At 50.0% G+C, this 21,583-nt stretch overlaps 2 protein-coding genes across 3 annotated transcripts in view; one reads left to right on the forward strand and one right to left on the reverse strand.

Moving 5' to 3' along the window:
* Slc39a11 (solute carrier family 39 member 11) overlaps positions 1 to 21,583 on the forward strand; it is a 324,266-nt gene that overhangs the window by 4,134 nt on the left and 298,549 nt on the right. The gene's annotated exons all lie outside the window — the stretch shown is intronic.
* Sstr2 (somatostatin receptor 2) lies at positions 8,173 to 9,497 on the reverse strand. The gene has a single exon (XM_042672848.1). It carries the CDS (start codon positions 9,410 to 9,412, stop codon positions 8,303 to 8,305), a length of 1,110 nt encoding a protein of 369 aa, XP_042528782.1. The 5' UTR covers positions 9,413 to 9,497; the 3' UTR covers positions 8,173 to 8,302.

Below are 21,583 nucleotides of genomic sequence, written 5' to 3' on the forward strand. Positions count from 1 at the left end.
ACTTTGAACCACAGCTCCAATTCCGGTTTTTGAATGGGATAATTGGAGATAAGAGTCTCACAGAGAGTTTTCAGCTGGGCTGGCTTCGAACTGCAATCCTTAGATCTCAGCCTCCTGAGTAGCTAGAATTATAGATGTGAGCCACTGGTGCCTGGCAAAACTTTTCTCTTGATTCACTAATTGCCTCTGGCATTTTGTTACAGTGAAAGGAAACTACCTAACCAAGATTTTACAGATATCAAGTGCAGTGCATAGTCTAGCATCTGGGAAAGGGTACAATAGACTTTGGCTCTCAGACCAAATGATACAATGAATACTTGCGAAATTGGCCATGCAGCTTTATCACATAATCACAACAGGGCTCCACAGAGGCTGCACTGGAAAAGGTCTGGGGGTCGGAGCTCACAGGTTGCTTAATACTGAAATCATGAAAGCAATAAAAGCTGAGGCCTACCCTCCACACCTCCTCCTCAGCCCTGCTTCCAAAGCATCTTTCTGATGTAAGGTGGCTGCATTTCTGCACATCCACATGCAGCATCTTAACAGTGGTCCTGGGAGTCTTCTACCTGCACCCAGAAAAAAAGATGGAAGAGACAGGAAAATCAAACTCAGAAAAATGAAACTCTAAGAAACTGAAACTCTGAGCCAGGCACCAGTGGCTCATGCCTGTAATCCTAGCTACTCAGGAGGCTGAGATCTGAGGATCATAGTTCAAAGCCAGCCTGGGCAAGAAAGTCCATGAAACTCTTATCTCCAATTAACTACCAGAAAATGGGAAGTGGTGCTGTGGTGGCTCAAGTGGTAGAGTGCTCGCCTTGAGCTGAAGAACACAAGGACAGTGCCCAGGCCTAGAAATCAAGCCCCATGACTGACCAAATAAAAAGAGGAAAGAGAGAGAGAGAGAGAGAGAAAGGAAGGAAGGAAGGAAAAGAAAGAAAGAAAGAAAGAAAGAAAGAAAGAAAGAAAGAAAGAAAGAAAGAAAGAAAGAAAGAAAGAAAGGGAAAGGAAGAGAGAAAGAAAGAAACGAACTCTCGTTAAGCTAGGAAAGATGGAGAGGGAAGAAACAAGAAAGGAAGAGGAGAGGGTTGAGTCTGATCAAAATGAACAGAGAAGAGGAAGAAGAGGGAAAGGATACAGCAAAGGACAAATTGTCAATAAAAGTCCCGTGGGACTGCATGAATTCGACGTGATTGCCTGTCGATTGCCCGATTGCCTGTTGATTGCTAGGTGGCTTTGAGACTTTTGGTGCTTGCTCTGGGCTGCGAGGAAAATGAGATTAAGAGGGACTAATCCAGTTGTCTTGACATCTTATCTTTATGGCTCTGTTTATCAGCTTGTGTCCACTGGAGGTGACATTTGTGGTATTTGTGGGGTGTGTATTTGACGTAACTGTTTGCATATACCTGAGACACAGCCTTCAACAAATAGCCAGGCAGGCGTGACCCTGAAGGGAGTCCGCTTGTCTGGGCTGCACACGTCTTTAGCACCCGACTAGAGATTCACACTCCACGCCTTACACTCTTCACTGAACCTCTCCTGTGAAAACTGGCTCTGTGCTGGCTTGCGGGGGGCATGTGAGCTATCTTAGCAAAGCCCAGTGACTGCGCAGCAAGCTCTTACTCTTTCAAACTACCTCCTTTTCCTTCCCTTCCCTTCTTTTCCCTTGTTCCTTCGTTCATTTGTTTGATCCTTTCTTGTCTGTCTCTCTTTTGGCAGTACCAGGCCTTGAACTCGGGTCTTCTCATTTAGCTTGCTTGTTTGGCTGGCACACTACCACTCAAGCCATGGCTCAAGCTCAGCCTCTTTCTGCTTATTTTGGAGGCAGTCTGCTCATACTGGCCTTGAACCATGATCTAACTCTTTAGCTCAGCTTCCTAAGTAGCTAGGATAACAGGCATAGCCCCTGGCCCCGGGCCTCCCACTGCTCTTAGGACCTTACCTCCTTTTTCACATTATTTTCTTTCTAACAGCAGGGCGCCAGTAGCTCACGCCTGTCATCCTAGCTACTCAGGAGGCTGAGATCTGAGGATCGTGGGTCAAAGCCAGCCCAAGCAGGAAAGGCTATAAAACTCTTATCTCCAATTAACCACCAGAAAACCGGAAGTGGCGCTGTGGCTCAAGTGGTAGAGTGCTAGCCCTGAGCTGAAGAGCTGAGGGACAGCGCCCAGGCCCAGAGTTCAAGCCCCATGACAGACCCCCCACCCCGTTCCTCCCCCCCAAAAAAAGTATTCTCTTGTGTTTCTTATCCTATCAGAACACTTGGAGTGTTCCTTGTCTTCCTCTCTCTCGCAGTGAAGTGTCCTGGCATTCAGTATTTGTTGTATCCACCGTCGTCTCCGGTCCCCCCCACACTCCCTCCGTTAGGTCTCCACCCAGGGCTTCATGCATGCTAGGCAAGCACTCTACCATGAAGCCACATTCCCAGTCCCTTCTTCAAACCTTTCTTGCTCTTTCTTCTGCCATATTGTCACACAACACTTAACTCCTCCAGGAAGTCTGCCTGGACCACCCCAGCGTAAAGAAATAAACACTCCTGCCAGGCACTGGCTCATGCCTATAGTCCTATCTACTGTAGAGGCTAAGATCTAAGGATCACCATTCAAAGCCAGCCAGGGAAGGAAAGTCTGTGAGATGCTTATTTTCCAAGTAACCACCGGAAAATGGGAATGGTGCTATGGCTCAAGTGGTAGAGTGCTAGGCTTGAGTGAAAGAACTCAGGGACAGCGCCCAGGCCCCAAGTTCAAGCCCCACGACTAGAAAGGAAAAGGAAACACTCCCATTTGTCAAGTGCTCACTATATGTTATCCACTGCCACAACCCCTGAATAAGAACAACTGTATCCGATTCTCTCTGTGCAGAAACCTCCTGAGCCAAATCTCATTCTTACCTGTTTACTGAGGAGGAAATCAGCTTTGCGCAGGGTTCTGATTTGCCACAAATCATTGAGGAAGTAGAATTAGGTGTGAAGCAGCGAGGTGTAAAAGCTGCCTCTGGAAGCCACACCCTTGACCGCTGTTCTTTATTGTCTGTATTTTTATCATAGCCCTCATCAGTGTATTGGAATGACAAGTTTGTTTGTGTGTGCATGTGTGTGTGTGTGTGTGTGTGTGTGTGTGTGTGTGGAGAGAAAGAGAGATTCTGACTTGTTAGGCAGATGCTCTACTGCTTGAGCCACGCCCCCAGCCATTCAGTTTGTTTTTAATTTTTGCCTGGGCTAGCCTTGGAACAGCCATCCCCCTCCCCAGACCTCTTGAATAACTAGAATTGCAGGATACACCACCATATCTGCCTTGTTTTTGAGATAGAGCTTCACTGACTTTTGCTTGGACTGGTTTTGGACTGTGAGCCTCCTATCTCTGCCTTGTGAGTAGCTAGGATTATAGGTATGACCATCACACCTTGAGTGCTTTGCCTCTTCCCTCCTAGTGCTGGGATTTTAGGCACAAAGCAACCATGCCCAGCCTGAGAACACTATTGCAATGTGGAGTGGGAGGTATGGTATAGGAAATGAACTAAAGAAATGTTACTGCCAATTCAGAGGCCACCTGTCCCCACCTGCCTCACTGACAGTATCTGACCCCTGTTGACTTTAATGTTTTTTCCTTTTTCTTTTTTGTTGGTCATGGGGCTTGAACTCTGGGCCTGGGCGCTGTCCCTCAGCTTTTTAGCTCAAGGCAAGTACTCTACCACTTGAGCCACAGTGCTACTTCTGGTGTTCTGGTGATTCATTGGAGATGTGTCTTATGGACTTCCTGCCCGGGCTAGCTTTGAACTGAGATCCTCAGATCTCAGCCTCCAGCGTAGTTAGGATTTCAGGCGTGAGCCACCAGCACCTGGCTTTTTTTTTTTTTTTTTTTTGGTGCTGGTCCTAGGGTTTGCACTCAGAGCCTGGGAGTTAAGTGGTTTTGCTCAAGGCTAGAGCCACAGCTCCACTCCCAGTTTTTTTGGTGGTTAATTAGAGATAAGAGTCTCTTTTTCTTTGACTTTCTTGCCTGGGTGGGCTTTGAACTTTGATCCTTAGATCTCAGCTTCCTGAGATCTAAGGCCTAGGATTACAGGCCTGAGCACTGCTGCTGGCAACTTTTTTTTTTTTTTTTAACATATGGTTTCTCTATGCTGTTTAGTCTGGTCTTAAACTTCAGGGCTCAGGGGAGACTCCAACTCCAGTCTCTCAAGTAGCTGTGACAAAACAGCCCATTAAACTTTCATCTCCAAAATAACCAGCAAAAAGCAGGGCTAGTGGCATAGCTCAAGTGGTAGAGTGCCAAGCAAGCAAACTGAGAGAGCGTGAGGGTCTGAGTTCAAATCCCAGTACCACTAGAAGAAGAATAAAAGATTTAAAAAAAACAGCCAAGTCTTGCTTATATTGTACAAAGGTGATTTGTGCTTCTTAAAAATTAGACTTGAGAAAAAAATATCAGCTCACTCAACATGAACCTATTTTCTTACCTGAGGGCAGGGATAGATATGCCAGCTGCCCAAGAAGCAGTCCAGGGATGGCAGTGCTTGCCCCCTGGTGTCCCTAATGAGTTGACCCATAGCCCCCAGAGAGCAGATGGGGCTTCCTCTCCTGAGACGGGTCTGCTGCCTCTGGGCTCCATGCAGTCTGTACTTTGTTAGGTGTACTCTCTGGCAGGCCTGGCAGTGCCAAGGGTGGGCTCACTGAGCATCTCTCTTCTTTTTTTTTTTGGTTGGTCGTGGGGCTTGAACTCTGGGCCTGGGCGCTTCCCTCAGCTCTTCAGCTCAAGGCAAGCGCTCTACCACTTGAGCCACAAAGCCACTTCTGGTTTTCTGGTGTTTCATTAGAGATAAGAGTCTCACAGACTTTCCTGCCTGGGCTGGCTTTGAACTGCGATCCTCAGATCTCAGCCACCTGAGTAGCTAGGATGACAGGTGTGAGCCACGGGTGCTAGGCTGACTGTAGCCCACCTCTTAGCAGGCGTTTGCCCAGGGCCAGCACAATGGTGCCTTTCATTAGGGCATTCCTTTTCTGCTTCCTGGTCCTAGTGACATCAGGAAAGGTACTGTCCCCTCTGGGGACTGACACTGGTATCTGTCACAAAGGCCCATTCCACCCCCCCCCCCACCTGCCTTCTTCATGGTACCCCAAAGAGAGCAAAGTTACATGACGTGTATCCACCTGTGTACCTGTGACTACCTACCGGAAGCATCCATGTCCGCAGCTCTCTCATGCTTCAAGTCTTTGTCCAGTAGGAGTTGGCTGCTCACTGGGCCGGGTGATCCAGGCCCAGCATTTTTTATTTTAATGGCATCACAATCACTTCTAGCTTAGGAGAATCAATAATGCTTTATGGTTGGTGGTTAGGTCTTGGTTAATATTTAGCTCTTGTTTTTAAACACAGTCAGGTCTGCCGTGATATGTGTGGGCGAGAACAACCAGATCACTGGTGGGTGCTGCGTGGCAAGCGTGGGGGTCGTTGGGAGGGGCGGGCGTCGGGGAGCGTCTCTGGAGATGCTGTTCTCAGCCTGAGTAGAGACAGCTGCTTCAGCTATGACTTGAACCCATACCCCCGCGGCTCCTGCCTAGAGGAACTGCTGGATAAAAGTAAAAACATGGGGGGCTGGGAAGGTGGCTCAGTGGTAGAGTGCTTACCTAGCATGCATGAAGCCCTGGGTCTGAGTCCTCAGTACCACATGAACCGAAAAAGCCAGAAGTGGCATTGTGCGAAAGGAGCTCAGGGACAGTGCCCAGGCCCTGAGTTCAAGCCCCAAGACTGGCAGACACACACACACACACACACACACACACACACACACACACACACACACTGCCTCAAGGCTGTTCCCAGCATTCACACATTGGAAATGAATTAAACACTCAGATAAGGGTTTGCTTTGCGGGACTTTGGGAAATGCAGTGATTGTGAATGGCCAAACTGTGGGAGAGGTTCATGGCGAATTCTAAATCCTGTCTGCTGAGCTCTGGTTGTCAGCTCTTGGGATTGTCTGGGCCAAACACTCACCATACTTCTGGTGATCCCTCCGCCTCTGTCCTTCAGGGCTGCAGCCTCTGCCCTCCTTCCCCGTGCCTTCGTGGAGTGGTCATGATTGGCCTAGGAGCCATGGCTTTCTTCTTTTCTCATCCCTGGGATCCCCATGCCTCCCCCTCTACCACAGGCTCTCAGAGGCCAAGAATGTCACATGCAGCCCTCGTGCTTTGCCACGGAGAGGATGTCCATTCTGCGTAGACACAGATGTCATCCACCAGCCTCACCTTCTCTTCTTTATGGACATTGTTCCAGAAAATTTCACCTCCATGTTGGGTGTCACCAACTCTTTCTATTGCAGAAGCATGGACTACCACATTCAATACAGGCCAGAAAAGGAAACTTAGGGAGCCAGAAGAGGAACGCTACAAACCTCTTCCTTCCTTCCTTCCTTCCTTCCTTCCTTCCTTCCTTCCTTCCTTCCTTCCTTCCTTCCTTCCTTCCTTCCTTCCTTCCTCCCTCCCTCCCTCCTTCCTTCTCTCTTTCTTCTTGACACTGGGGTTTTGTGTTTGATATCCCATGCTTGCCTGGCAAGTACGCTACCGCTTGAGCCACACACCCAGGCCTTTTGCTTTCATTTTGTTTTCAGATGAGGTCTTGTGCTTTTGCCACCGTCAGCATTAGACCAGGATTGTGCTGCCTCCACCTCCAAAACAGTTGGGATTATAGATGTGCACCACTACTCCTGGCTAGTTTTTGACAGGAGAGTCTAACTTGTTTACTCTGTGTGGCCTCCAGCTGCGATCGTCTTATCTCTGCTTCTTGATTCTGCTGGAATTACAGAAGAGCACTACCAGGCCTAGCCCAGGGAAACTGAGATCAGTGAATGAAGTGGCCATTCATTATCTATTTTCTTATCACTTTAACCCATCTATATTTTGGGAAAAAAAATATCTCTGATGCTGTGAAGTGCTTGTCACCGCTGTCCTTGAAGAACCGCTCAGAGAGAGAGAGAGAGCAGCGTGGAAATCCTGACACGGGGTGTGTGTGCAGTCAGAGCAGCTGGCGGCGCCACGCCTGTGCAGGACACGGCTCCCCCACGTCATACACTCGTGCACTCTACACTGCATCAGCTGGTGTGCGTGTGTGTTGATTGTACAAACAGTATCCTTAGTCCTTTGTAGGCATTGTGATTTTTTTTTTTTTTTTTTTTTACCGTAAGGTCTTTTACAAAGCCCTTTGAGGAGTTGTTAAATTATATTTCCATTTTCAATCAGAAACCGTGTCTGGCATTAAAAAAAAAAAAAAAAAAGAACCAGGCAATTTCATGGTTTCTCATAAAGGTATAATTTATAATTCATTTGTTTTCACGGCGGGGAGAATAAAATTGTTTCCCTACAAGAATCACAGTCCATTTATTGCCTTTCAGGTTAGTGAGTCCTATCCCCCACCCCCACCTCCATGGTTCCCTAAGAGAAACTAAAGTTATTTGAGAAGGGAAAACTTCAGTCAGACAATAAAGCAGGCTTTGTCTTCATGCGCACAATGAGAGATCACCATAGCCGTTGAAGTCTTTTTTGGGGTAAATGAATAACTGATTATATCTGAGGAGAGGAAACTCATGAATTTATGTTCTGGGTTTTTGCCTATCTTTTCTGGTTCACCTTCTTACTTTGACCTAACTTGTAGGGAGAGGCAGGTCCTTGTGAGACCCTCCTGTGAGAAGAATACAAACATATCTCACTGTCACAAAAAAAAATTGTTTTACACAAACATATGACCATGTGACCGCACCACACAGGCTCCTCCCAGGCCTGGCCAAAGACCTGTGGAGTGACAGCCCTTTACCAAGCTTTGACTGGCTGTATGGCGAGTCCATTTCTTCATGTTCTGTGTTTTGGTGACATCTATGTTACACACACTTGAATTTGCTACTTATGTATGCAAATACAAACATCCTAGAGAGACTAAGTAGGCACAGACAAGTATAAATATTACTCCGAGCACACTATTACACACCATGTTGTAAGCACACATTTACACAGAGAAGTTATTATTATTGTTTTTTCTTTTTCTTTTGTTGGGCGTCAGCAATCGTCAGGGGCTCATCCAGGCAGGATTTCCTCCTCTTCCAATTTTGAATTGTCCTGCCTGTGTGTAAATGGTCACTTGAAGGGAGAGGTCATGGGAATAAGACATTATCTTTCTCCCATACCAGTCACTCCAGCACTGTTCTCTAAATCACGCTGGGATTCTAGAATCCTAGAGGGACGCATGGGAAGAAGGGCCTGGGGAGGATGAGGAGCTCCTCGCCCCCAGAGGCAGTAGGCAGAGCTTGCTCTTCTCTGGGCATTTCAGATACTGGTTTGGAGGTCTCCATTGAGGAGGGTCCGCTGGGTCTCTGTGGTCTCATTCAGCCGCGATTTGTCCTGCTTACTGTCACTCCGTTCACCATCATCGGTGCCACTCACCTTGACCAAGCAGAGAACATTCTGGAAGCTCTTCTTGAAGTTGTCAGATAAGAAGGCGTAGAGGATAGGGTTGGCACAACTGTTGGCATAGGTGAGGACCACCACAAAGTCAAACATCCCTTTAAGGGCTGGGGTGGGACTGATGGCCACCGAGACAGAGGAGACGTTGAAGATGTAGAAGGGAAGCCAGCAGAAAATGAACACAGCCACCACAATGGACACCATCCGGGTCACTTTCTTTTCCGACCTCTTCCTCTTGGAGGATCCCACGCGGATGCCAGAGGACTTCACCTTGATGATGATGAACAGGTAGCAAAGACAGATGATGGTCAGAGGCACCAGGAACCCCAGGATGAACGCGTAGATGATGAACCCCGTGTACCACGCTCCCGATTCACCCGGCCAGTTGATGGTACAGCTGCTGCGCCCCCACTGGTTGCTCCGAAGCCCGGCGTAAATCATGATCGGCAAGATGACCAGTAGAGAGACCCCCCAAACAGCCACGTTGATCATCTTGGCTGTCCGGGGCCGTCTCCACTTGGCTGACTTGATGGGGTGAACCACGGCCAGGTAGCGGTCGATGCTCATGACTGTCAAGCAGAAGATGCTGGTGAACTGGTTGATGCCATCCACCGTCATGACGACTCGGCAAATGGCTTTGCCAAAGGGCCAGTGGACCAGGGCCACCTGCATGGCCAGGAAAGGCAGCCCCAGCATGAAAAGCTCGTCAGCGATGGCCAGGTTGAGGATGTAAATGTTGGTGATGGTCTTCATCTTGGCATAGCGCAGAATGACGTAAATGACCAGCGTGTTGCCACACAGCCCAATGATGCAGACCACAAAGTAGATGAAGGTGAGCACGGCGTTGCTCGTCATGTCGTAGTACGGCTCCGTCTTATTGGAGTAATTGGCTGTTGCCACTGAGCCACTGAGGTCAAACGAAGAGGGCAGCCATCCCTGGCTCCCATTGACGCGCTCACCCAGAATCTCCATGGTTGCTCTGTCGGGCAGTCTAGAACCAAGAGCCCAAAGGTCTGTGCTTACCTCAGTGGTCCCTGGAGGCCCGTGAGCCACGCTGACATCTAGAAAAGGGAAGAGGGGTGCATTAGGCCCAGGCTGTTTAAGTTCTCACCTGCTCTGTACATTTTTTTTTTTCCCTCTTGGATTTCTTTTTTGTTTCCCCCACTATACCCAGGGTTTGAATTCAGGACCTTACTCCCGCTTGCTAAGCTTGCCTGCTTGGATGGCGTTCTACCACTTGAGCCATGCCTTCCAGCCCAGCTTTTTGCTGGTTTCAAAGATAGAGATCCTGAGACTCTTCTGCCTGGGCTGACTTCGGTTCAGGATCCTCTGGATTTTGGGCTCCTCAGGAGCTCTGTTTGCAGGTGTGAACCAGCTTCCTCTTAGATTCTTTTTTGTTGTTGTTGGTGGTGGTGGTTGTGGGGCTTGAACTATGGGATTGGGTGCTCTCTCAGCTCTTCAGTTCAAAGCGAGTGCTCTACCGCTTGAGCCCCAGCGCCACTTCTGGTTTTCTAGTGGTTTATTGGAGATAAGAGTCTCACAGACTTTCCTGCCCAAGCTGGCTTTGAACCGTGATCCTCAGATCTCAGCCTCCTGAGTAGCTAGGATTACAGGCATGAGCCACTGGCACCCAGCTTTCTCTTAGATTCTTAAACAGAAAACACTGTTATCTTTCTACATCAGCAGTCCAGCCACCAGCATTTTTTTGGGTCAGTCCTGGGGCTTGAACTCAGGGCCTGGTCACTGTCCCTGAGTTTCTTTTGCTCAAGGCTAGCACTCTTCCACTTGAGCCACAGTGCCACTTGCGGCCTTTTCTGAGGAATGGAACCCATAGCTTCATTCATGGTAGGCAAGCACTCTACCACCAAGCCACATTCCCAGCCCTACCATCAGCACTTTTGTTGGTCAGCTTTCAGGCATTTTGAGTTTCTTTTCCAGTTGTGGGGAAGGGTCCAGGCTAAGCCATCATCTTTGATATACACATAGTGTGTCTTCAAGATGATCTCTAAGATGTGGACAGATCCAAATTATGAAAAAGCAAAGCTTTGAGAATTCTGACCCCTGACCTCAGAGGGTCCTGACACTGCTATGCTGGACATTCTTCCCTGTGAGGAAATCTATGCCTGCTCAGGAGTCTTTCCATTCTGAAATCCCATGATGGAAGGAGTCCAGAATTTTTGCTAGGCACTGATGGCTCCTCATGCTTACTCTGGAGGTTGAGTTTGAAGAATGGAGGTTCAAAGCCAGGCCAAGCAGAAAAGTCTCCATTTCCAATTACTGAGCAAAATGACAGACTAGAGGTTTGGCTCAAGTGGTAGAGCGCATGAGAAACAGGCCAAGTGCAAAGCACTGAGTTCAAGCTACTGAGCCAGAAACACACACACACACACACACACACACACACACACACACACACACACACACACACACACAAAGAAAAAGAAAAAGCAACCCCAAAGCCAAGAATTTAGAGGGAAATAAACCTAGCCTCCACTGCTGAGCCAGCCTGGCCTCAGGCCTGGCCTCCGACAGCTCCGACTGTCTTTTGTTAATGTGGGCTGACATGAAGGTTCAGCAAGGGGAGGTTCATGGTAATCAGAACCTCATAAATATTATTTTCCCCACTTTTCTCCCTCTGCCATCTCATTATCTCTAATTTATTGAAACCTGCCTACACAGTGCATCAATTTAGAGTCTTCAATATTAAAAATGAAAGTCTGGCTTGCTTTCATTTTTGAAGATGTGTGCTCTAGTTTAGGTTTTTTTTTTTTTTGTCTCCTGTCATGCATAAGAGAGCTCTTTCCTGAGGTTCTCGAAGGGGACCCCCCCATAGCACTTCTAGCTCCCCAGAGAACATGCCTGAAGACTCCCTGACTCCTGCTTAAGGACAAAACTTGGAGCAGGTGAGGGATGCAGGCTCTTCATATAGGTGGACAGAATGTTCTAAACACTGACATAGCTCATGCACACCCTTCCCTGACCTAACCACCAGCTTTCTCGCTGTAAAGGTGTGGAGATCGGGGCCTTGGGAGTTTAAGGAACTTGCTTTCTCAAATTGGCGGGGCAGGGATTTGAACCCAGGTCACCTAGCCCTAAGTCAGTTATACTTTTTTTTTTTATGATCTCACAACTGCTCAGTGGATGGGAAACTGGTGATTGATACTTGGGCTTTGTTTGATTCAAGCACGCAGTTCCTGCGTTATCTCCAGGACGGGAAAATAGTGGCTTGGCTTATGACATAAAGCAATGAAAGATAATGTCATAATTCAATGATTTATCAACAGTGATTCAAAAACATTGGTTGGGGTGCTTCTTCTTTGTGATGGGCACAGAGACATACATGGCTGGTGCCCAGAAGGAAGTCATCAGTGAGCATGGGACCCAACTCCAAGACAGGGATCATAGGGAGACATGAACTCAGGATGGAAGACAGCTTCCTTAACCAGGGGATTCAGACAAGGGGTCCTGAGATGAATGAAACTGGGGGGCTAGTTTTGATTATGTGAAGACTGAATCAAGAGGATAGGATGGGGGTGGGTGTCCATCTGGGAAGAGGGGAGATGTCTAAAGGGTTGCTGTGTCAGGAGTAAGTCATTTGGCTGACACATTTCCCCCATGCAGAAGCCTTTTCCTGGTGACTGTGTGAATTGCTTAATGACTAGAGAGATTACTGGTAAACTGCAAGAGATTCAGCCAATAACAAAATGCTAGAGGATCCTGTTCCATGTCCCCTCTGCTTCATTCTCTCTCACAAGGTGTCTGGCTTTTCTGTGCTCATTTCCCTACCACACTCTGTCTGTAGAATCTGGGCTTTGTGGCTGATCTTTTTGCAAAGTACTTTGGAGAGCTGAGATTTCAGATCTGCACTGGGTAAAAACGTAGAAGCTGACAGCTATTGAAACCAGGAGCTGTACAGAAACTCTTTTTTGTATGGCTGGATTAACTTGGATTGTTTCTGTGTCTTTTAAAAAAAATCTATTTTGTAAGTTATTTAATTCTAAAGACTCAGAACCCTCCCCGAGCTGCCTGTAATGAGGAGGTTCACTAAGGCATAGCCTTGTGGGGGTCTATTTGTGACCATGGATGGTTTGGCTAAGATTGAAGACCCTGGGGGCCACAGAAGCCCTGTCTAAATCCAGTGTCATGGAGATGGTAGGGGTATGGGGGTTGGAGGGGAGATGAAGGCTGCTTTCCAGCTTTAACTGCCCTCTCCACTGGATTGAGGTGCTTGCGGTCAGCTTTTCCTGAAATTGCCTGAGATGTATCACCCTTTCACTTTGGTGAGGCAGCCATGGAGCATTTCAGAGCCTTGGAGAAGGTGGCTGGAGGGGGCTGGGGGGAGCGGGGAGGGAAGGATACCGAACTGTCAGGAATGAGAGGCTTCTCCAAGGAAGAAATGAGCTTAAAGCTATGAAGTGGGTCTTCCAGTGACTTCTGATTCACGTCTGTCCTCCTGAAAATGGGTTCCAACTACCAAGCAGTCGATACTTGTTGACTTCTGGTTAGTGTAAATGTACCAGCAGCTTCGATTTTCTGCTGGCTTTAGCTGTCAGCCTGAGAGTTGTCAGGGTCTAGAAACAGCCTGGTTGTTGGATTCTTCCCAGAGAGGACCTGGCTGTGTTGGGTAGGAGGGCAACGTTGCCTCGGAGAGGCTGCAGTCACCAGCCCAAGCCAGGAATTGGAATAAAGACCCTGCATCTGGGGTGGCCCTAGGTTCTACTAAGTTTCTCTTGTCCCAGAATTGTTTCCACCATTAAAACCCACAGTCACTCCTGCTTTTTCAGAAGCCCAGGTGTGTCTGTAGAGGCTTGAACCTGAGCACCCCCACCCCAACTGGCAGAAAGACAACAGCCCAGTAAGGGCCACACATCGCCCTTGGGTAGCTGGCCAAAAAGGGAGAGGTGGGGGCAGGCAAGTGTCAGGACCTCTGGCCATCAGCTCGCTGATCCCGGATGCCAAGGTTTCCTGAGGGATTCCTTACAATTGAGAGTGCTAGCACAACGCCACGGGCGGGCCTCTAATCGCAGAGGGGCCCGATGTGCCAGGGACAGCTGGGAGTGGTAGTAGCCACCGGAGGACTTGGCCATGCAGCGGTGGGTCTGTCCAATCTGTCCGATCTAGGCAGACAGAGATCCCTGTCCAGGGAAGGGGGTCCCAACTCCTATCAGGTCTGTCCGCCTCCCCCCCAGCGGGCGCGGAAAGAAATGGGAGAGTCCCCTCTTTCCTCCGCGGTACTCCCAACGGTCAGCTCAGCTCATCCTGCGTGCTCGCAGGAGCCCTGGCTTCGCTTGACACATCCCCCTCCGCCTCTCCTCCCTCCCCCGCTCTGCCCCAGCTGGCCTCGCCTTCCCCGTGCGAGCTCTCCCTCCCCGCAGGTGTCCGCACCTCATCCCCCTCTGGCCGCGAGCTTCAGCGCTGCGCCGCGCACACGGCAGAGGCAGCGCCGTCAAGTCCGCTCCAGGACACACTGCCCAGGGCCCGGTTCATGCCAGGGGCCCCCGCCGTCGCTCACTCGCACCGCGATCACCCCCAAAAGGCAGAGACTCGTGCGCCCGAGGGACCCCACCCCCCAGCCGCACACCGCGGCGGCGGCGGCGGCACCGGTGGACGCGCGATCACCAACGCAGAAGCGCACAGGTGCCCAAGTGTGCAGCTCTCACCCCTGTCTACGGCTCAGCGTCGCGCACTTGCACACGCACACACACACACACACACGCATGCACCTCACCTTGCTTTTTTTGGGGGGGGCGATCCTGTTGGTCAGACTCGTCAGCACCCAGTAGGTGTCCCCTCTCCAGCTGGGCGCCCGGGAGCGCAGCAGCAGCGGCAGCAGCTCCGCGGGTGCTTGGCACTCGGCATCCGCCACGCCGGATCCGCTATCCCGGTGCGGGTCCCGGGCTGAGCGGGGCTGGCAGTGCCCTGGCCCCGAGCGGCGGACGGGCGCAGCGGGCAGTGGGCAGCGGTGGCCTCGCGTGCGCGCGCCGAGGCTGCGCGGCTCGGACTGGCCCAGCCCGGCGGGCGCCCTGGGCCCCCGATGCCCACGCCCCCTCCCTTACGTCACTGCAGCCACGCCCCCCCGGGTCCTGCGGGAGGACCCGGGCGAAACCTGCGGGGATCCTGCAGGTGGCGGCGGGCGGAGCTCGCTGGTCCCCGGGCAGCAGAGAGAAGGGACCCGCGAGCTGGGGCGTGGAGGGTGTGAGTGTGTGTGTGAGTGTGTGTGTGTGAGTGAGTGTGTGAAGCGACTTCAGTATCCCCAAAGGCTCACGGCAAGGACAGGCGCGGCTTTCCCTCCGATTTCACAGAATCGGTGCCATTGCACCCAGCGCGCTCCAGGCAGATCCCAGACTTTCTCTGGGATCTTTGTGATGTCCTCATTCGTGCAGAGTTCACAAAGCCGCGTCTGCCCTGGGCGCAGGATGCAGGGCGCAGGGTGCGGGCTGCAGCGCCAGGAAAAGGGCAGAGAGAGAAGGGGAAGGAGGACCACACTTCACACAGCTGCCAAGGCCTGCAGGTGTGGAGCCCTCGGATTCCAACAGGCGGTTCCAGGAGCCATCAGAGGCCCAGGCGCGTGGAATGGCCTCAGTCGCAGGCCCAAGGACCGTCCAGTCCTCTTGCTTTCGCTGTCAGCGAGCACTGGCAGATCTGACCCGGCACAACCCCTCCTCCTACATGCACGTTGAGGGGGGGGGGTCGGGAGCCTGCGTGGGATGGGGGTAGGGGAACCAAGGAGGGACAGGACAAGATGTGGGAGGTGTGTGGCATCAAGTTGTGGCTATTTATTTTTTGACAGGGATGATTCAGCCTGTGTTTCAATAGGTTTAATAAGTCATGATCAATCCTGCAGATTCACTTCCCTCCTCCAAACACACACACACACACACACACACACACACACACACGATGCTAGGTAACAGTTTGGGAGCATGGGAAATCAGAGAGCAAACCCCAATTAGCTCTGGTGGCTGAGCTGCCTGAGGCTATCCATCCCATGTATTATCTCACTTCCAATTCAACAGTGAAGAACAAAAATCCAGACACTGTTTAGCAGGTGGGGGTGAGCCCTGCAGATGGATGAGTGATATAGGAAATAAAAAGCATCAGGAAGAGGGCTGGGAAGGTGGCTCAGTGGTAGAGCGCTTGCCTTGCATGCCTGAGGCCCTGGGTTCGATTTCTCAGCACCACATAAGCAAAAAGAAAAAAGCCGGAAGTGGCGCTGTGGCTCAAGTGGTAAAGCACTGGCCTTGAGCTGAAGAGCTGAGGGACAGTGCCCAGGCCCAGAGTTCAGGTCCCACAACCAGACCCTCCCCCCCCCCCCAAAAAAAAGCATCAGGCAGAGAGTAGCAGGAGCTGCTTGTCAGGATGGAAACTGAGGCAGGTCCTGGCTTTGCCCCTTCTCAGATGCTGCTGATCTCCAGTTCAGGAGCTAGATGGCCACAACCAACCTGAGTCAGTTTGTCTTCAGACTCAGTCTACAGGACAGAGAGGCTGGGCTTACTGGGAGGGGAGAGGTGTCCCTGCCCATTTGTCTGGGAGGAGTGATCAGGGGCTTGAACTTGAACTTGGGAACTTTGTATCCTCTGGCTGTGCAGTTCTCACAACAGCCCGTTGCCTTGTCTAGTTTAAAACCATGACCCCTCTCCCTGCATCAGGAAGCACCCTCATATCTCTTTCCCTGCTAACATGTTGAACCACCAGTTATTTTCTAAGGCATAAAAAGAATGAACCGTGGTTCTTGCCCTACCACTAGATGACCCCTAGGGGGCAATGCGTTTGTTTTTCACTGGTGAACTAGAAGTCAGATAACACATAGGTTTTAGTTTTCTTGTTTTATGTTTGTTCATTTTTTTTAAATGCTGGCACTGGGGCTTGAATTCAGGCCTTGTGCTCTAGCTTAGCTTTTCCACTCAAGACTGGCACTGGTTTTTCTTTTCTTTTCTTTTTTCTTTTTTTTTTCCCCTGGTATTAGGGCTGGAACTCAGGGCCTATGTGCTATTGACATTTTCCAATTAAGTCCGGTTCTTTTTTTTTTTTTAAACTAATTATTGTTATCATAATGGTGATGTACAGAGGGGTTATAGTTGTGTAAGTCAGGTGAAGAATAGATTTCTTTTTGGACACCCCTTCCCTCGTTCTCTCGCAATTTTCCCCTGCCCATCCCCACCCACAAGTTGCAGTGTTCATTTTCAACATAGTATATAGTGAGTACCAATGCTGCATTTGTTCTCAAGTCTGGTTCTTGAGTCAAAGCACCACTTCTGGCTTTTTGATAGTTAATTGGAGATAGAGTCTCACAGACTTTCTTTCCTGGACTGACTTCCAACCTTGATCCTCAGATCTCAGCTTCCTGAGTAGCTAGGATTACAGCTGGGATCTACTGGCTTAATGAAGCCTGCCCAACCCATATCAGTTCAATAACCCTCTCCCTCCCAGGCATCTTAAGTTGATGCCTGTTCACGCCCTTGAAGTTGGATGAACAACTGCAGGGAAATTTACCCACTTAACTTGTAAAGTCCCTTGAAGAAGGACTAGCCCTGTCCACCAGGCAACCAGCTGGCCTCCTGCTGCTGGCTGAGCGGTATGTGAACACTTTGACCTTCACAGCAGAACACGTGCCACCTAGAACCATTGTTGACTTTGTCCCTCTCACGTGTGTTTCCCAAAGAGCTGTGTGAAGTCCCTGCCGCCTGTGCTCAACTGCCAACCTCAAATTCCTACTCCTGGCTCTTCTTTTGACTTGCCCCCACCCCTCCCTCCCTCTGTGGGGGTGCATTCGTGCTATCCACTTCCACTTGGCTCTCTTTGCTCTCTTGCTCAGATTTGTCACTAAGTAACAAAACCTTGAGTGAGAAAAAGCAATGGGTTGGAGCTGAGATAACCTTCCTCCTGGCTTGTTTGATACCTCTAAGGGAACAGAATAATACCTTCCCTTTCAGCACTTATCAGAGGGAGAATAGGCAGCAGGAAATTAAGAACAGGGACAGAATAAATGGCTAGACCGCACTCATCCTGAAACACTCTTGCTTTGGAGGAGTTCGCAGCCTGGGAGCTTCTCCCAGAAGACCCTGAGCTCCAAGCAGGTCATTATGTATTTAACGACTTACTAAATTAAGTGTGTGTGTAAGGGGGATTGTTCCTTTGCAATCAATTTGGTTGAAGCACATGTGGCAGTTGAGCCTGGAGGAGGGAGAGAGAGGCCTAGGAGCAGAGTTGGACCAATGCAAACTCCTGGTGTGACGGTTCCCGTCATTTTAGTGGGAATGCCAGGGTGGAGGCTTACCACTTTTATTGGAGGAGAAAGAACGATCGGCGGAGCTGCCCATATCCAGAGGGATGATGAGCGGAGGCCCCTGGCTTTCTGGAACATTCCTCTTTTCAGCTGTCCTACCCCTTGTCCCTCTCCCCATTCAACACCAGGCCATCCACATTAGCAAAACAGGAAGATCAACCTCCACTTTGTATTTCTGAGACTCTGTCTTGTACTTCATGGCAGGAAAAAGCCTTTCTGTTTTGGTGGATGCAGATGTTTACTCTGGAAACTGGACTGTAAATATAATAACTCTTAAAAAAATGTGGCCTCTGGGCAGAGTGGGCTTGACGCACATAATGCTCTTTTCAGAAGCACAGGCGTTAATGTGAACACTTTTCTTCCCTTCAGTCCCTCATCTCTCAGGCGCTTAGAAGTCTGGCTTGCCACATCCCCATTTTTCTCCATTAGCATCTTCTAACCAGTCAAAGTGGGTGGTGAAAGCTGAGGGAAAGGAGGAGGTCCCCCCCTTCTCTTCCTGTAGGAAGCCATATCTGATCGCCTCTTCTCCTTTGTGGTCCCTGTCATTAGCATTTTTTTTTTTTTTAACTCTTGCCATTTCGAGAAGTCTTACAGTAAAGAAACTTGCTGATCTTCACTCCAGTGATTCCCGACGAATCACTCTAAGCATGTATTGAGTTTGGATTGTGTGCCAGGTACTATGCTGGGTTGCTTAACAGTGGCTGCTTTAATATTCAGTGCAGTCTTTGGAAGCACCAGCATAATTCATGCTTGTGAATGAAACAAGCAAGGTGCAGAGAGGTTAAGTACCCTGCTCAAGGCCACGCAGCCACCGAGCAATAAAAGGTAATGAGTCTGCCTTCTCAAAAACCCCGGTTGGTGCATGGGGCCCATCCTTCTAGATCCTAATTGTGAGGAGGAAGGACCATTTCTGTCCTTGGTGAATAGTTTTAGTGGATAGGTGCTTCCTCTTAAGCTGTATTTGTGGATGCATTTGGATTCGGAATCAAGTTCTGCCACGTCCTAACAACCATCCAGTATTCCTCTGACCCTTTTTCCTCCCGTTGTGACAGGAAATAAGAAGTGGCGCTTTCCTGCTGTGCAGGTGAAGGGAGGCTGTGCAGTTCCCTGGGCAGTTTCCCTCCCAAGAGGGAGGGAGCAGCCAGCTGTGCGGGAGAATCACCTGGGAGTTTTAAAAACCAAGAATGCTCTGTCTGCACCTTTGGCCTTCTGATTTAATAGGCCTGGCCTGGAGCCCAGATAATTTTTTAGAGCTCCCCAGATAGTTTTAATGTAAGCTAACTCTGAGAAACACTCAAAGCTAAACCTCATGCTTGAGATGGAAGGGCCTAAGGACCTCTGTTCTGCCGGCAGATGGGACCATGGGCTTTCTTCTCACCACCCCCCCCTCGCCCCCCCTCACCACCCCCTCCCCCTGCTCCTCTGCTAGTGGACAGCTGTGTGGGACAGGGGCCCTGGTCCGGACCTTGGGCAGTTGCTGCTGGAGAGCGCCATCTCTGGGAGGAATGAGTGTCACCGTTTGTGAGGTCAGCTTCCCAAATGGCCCAGTGCCACACATAGATCGCAATGGTTTTGGCTGCCTGTAGAGCAATGATGAGCAGAGCCTGGTGCAATCCTGGCCAAACTGAAAAAAATGATGGCACTGGATCTGATCACTTTCTTCTTTCTGGCATCTGCTCTCCTTGGGTGTATTTCTGTGTGTCACCAGCAGCTGGGGACCTTGGCAAAGAGTCTCACCCTGTCCTCTTCCAGGGACAGGTCCTCCAGGTTCTAGACATTCTCCTGTACTTCTCTTCTTGTGCTAAGAGACCAAATGAACCAAGTGTTGGTGGCTCACGCCCATAGTCCTAGCTCTGCAGAAAGCCAGCATCTGAGGATTGAGGTTCCAAGTAGGAATGTCTGGTGAGACTCTTAATCTTCAATGAAGCACCATAAAAGCTGGAAGTGGAACTGTAGCTCAAGTGGTAGAGCGCTAATGTTGAGCACAGATCATCATCAACAACAACAACAGACAAACGATAGCTCTTCCTGATTAGATCATAGCCTTTTTACATTTTAGCAGGGTTTTCTTGAGGCACAGACCCACAAGAACCCCAAGTTAAGATGTTGAGCAGATATTAGGGAAAGGTGGTCTTCATGCAAGTGCTGTCTATTCCTAGTTATAGAGTTCCCCCTGGCCCTCGCCAGTGTTAGATATTTCCACTTTCAAAGACTCTGCCTTTCAAGAAGCAAAAGTTGATCGACAATTTGCAGCTGACAGACCGTAGTCCTTCTTATCCTGGAGGGTGGGGCGGGGCTGCCATCCCCCAGTGGACACCTGGTGCCATGAACAGTACCAAACCCTGCGTAATCCATATATTTTCCTACACACGCTTACCTGTGATAAATTCACAGGTTAAGCACAACAGGAGATTAACCATAATAACGTCTAGTAAAATAGGAAATGATAATATACTATAATGAAACTTATTTTACATTTATGAATGGCTTATTTCCGGAATTTTCCATGGAATATTTCCAGATTGATCCAGATTGATTCTAGTTGATCACAGCAAGCAGACTGTAGAAAGTAAATCTGGAATTTTCCATGGAATATTTCCAGACTAGAGTTGCTCACAGCAAACAGACTGTAGGAAGCAAATCTTCCCATTAGAGGGTCCCAAGCTTAAGGCCTCTGCAATTCTGAAGCGGGCCCCCAGAGGGAGTGAGTGGGAACACCCCCCCCCCCCCACCCGACCTGCAGGGTGCGTGTGGGAAGAAGCCCCAAAACCCAACTCCAACTCCCAACTTTGCTTCTCTGTTCTCTGCTGTCCTGCCTATGCAGGGAGGTGATGCACTTGGGGCAGAGGCACAATGATGGCTGTCCTCAAAGTCAATTCTTTACAACAGAATCTGACTTTCTCCCCCTCCTTTCCTGGTAGCCTCTCTCTATCTCTAGTGACCTTCCCCCATCTACAGTCACTGACAGAGACCTCTCTGTCTTGGGGCCTAGGGTAGGGCTGGAACTCAGGCCTTACTGAGTATGAGCCACTGCTTCTTGTCATCTTGGCTGGAATGAGATTGTTGGAGCCCTAGCAGAGCAGCTGGGGACAGGTTGGTCTTAAAACTGGGCTCAAGCAATCTTCCTCCCTCAGCCTTCTGAGCAGCTAGAACCACAAGGCATGTGCCACCATACCCAACTCCTGACAGATACAAAGTCTACAGAGGGAGCTGTTGTGGCCAAGTGGATTTGGACAAGGGGATGGAAAAGCTGTTTCTGGGAGCTTCTGTATGTTCTTGGCCTGCATGGTAAAGCCCCAGATGAGGAGTCCAGAGGCTGAAAGGGTGGGCTTCCCCCCCCCCCCATGTGGGAGGTGGCCTCCCAGAGTTCTGAGAGCATCAGCATGGCTTCTGTTGCAGGGCCGGAAGGGGCTTTGTTTGGCTAGGGTGAGAGAAGGGCCCTGGCCACTTTCCAAAGTTCCGCTCCATGGTGGCTTCTCTCTCCTCCCTGTGGGGCAGCCGGCCTGTTGGCTTTGAGTGCTGGCCCGGCTGCCAGTCCCCAAGCTTCACGGTGCCCACCTGCCCTGCGGCCCAGAACAGATGGTCAGACTGGGGAGGGGCCGTGGGATCTTCCCTACCCCACTAATCATTCATGTCTCCTCTCAGCCCCACACCCCAAGTGGCTGCATTGCTGTTTCTCCCCTCCCTCCCTCCCTTCCTCCTTCCTTCCCACCTCCCTCCTTTCTCCCTCTCTTGTAGCCAGATCTCTTCTCCGACAGATTGTCCATGTGGCTGCTGCCAAAATCTAATTGCTCTGTGCTACTTCAGACACTCAATCTTTCTCCCTGGAAAGACTCTTTTATTTGGGGTTGCCAAAC

The sequence above is a fragment of the Dipodomys spectabilis genome, unplaced genomic scaffold (assembly GCF_019054845.1).
Source record: "Dipodomys spectabilis isolate Male_0828 unplaced genomic scaffold, ASM1905484v1 ptg000018l, whole genome shotgun sequence".
Taxonomy (NCBI): Eukaryota; Metazoa; Chordata; class Mammalia; order Rodentia; family Heteromyidae; genus Dipodomys; species Dipodomys spectabilis.

What these genes read in the sequence shown, in the direction of transcription:
- Sstr2 (XM_042672848.1), bottom strand. Translation starts at nt 9,412, where the DNA reads ATGGAGATTCTGGGTGAGCGCGTCAATGGGAGCCAGGGATGGCTGCCC.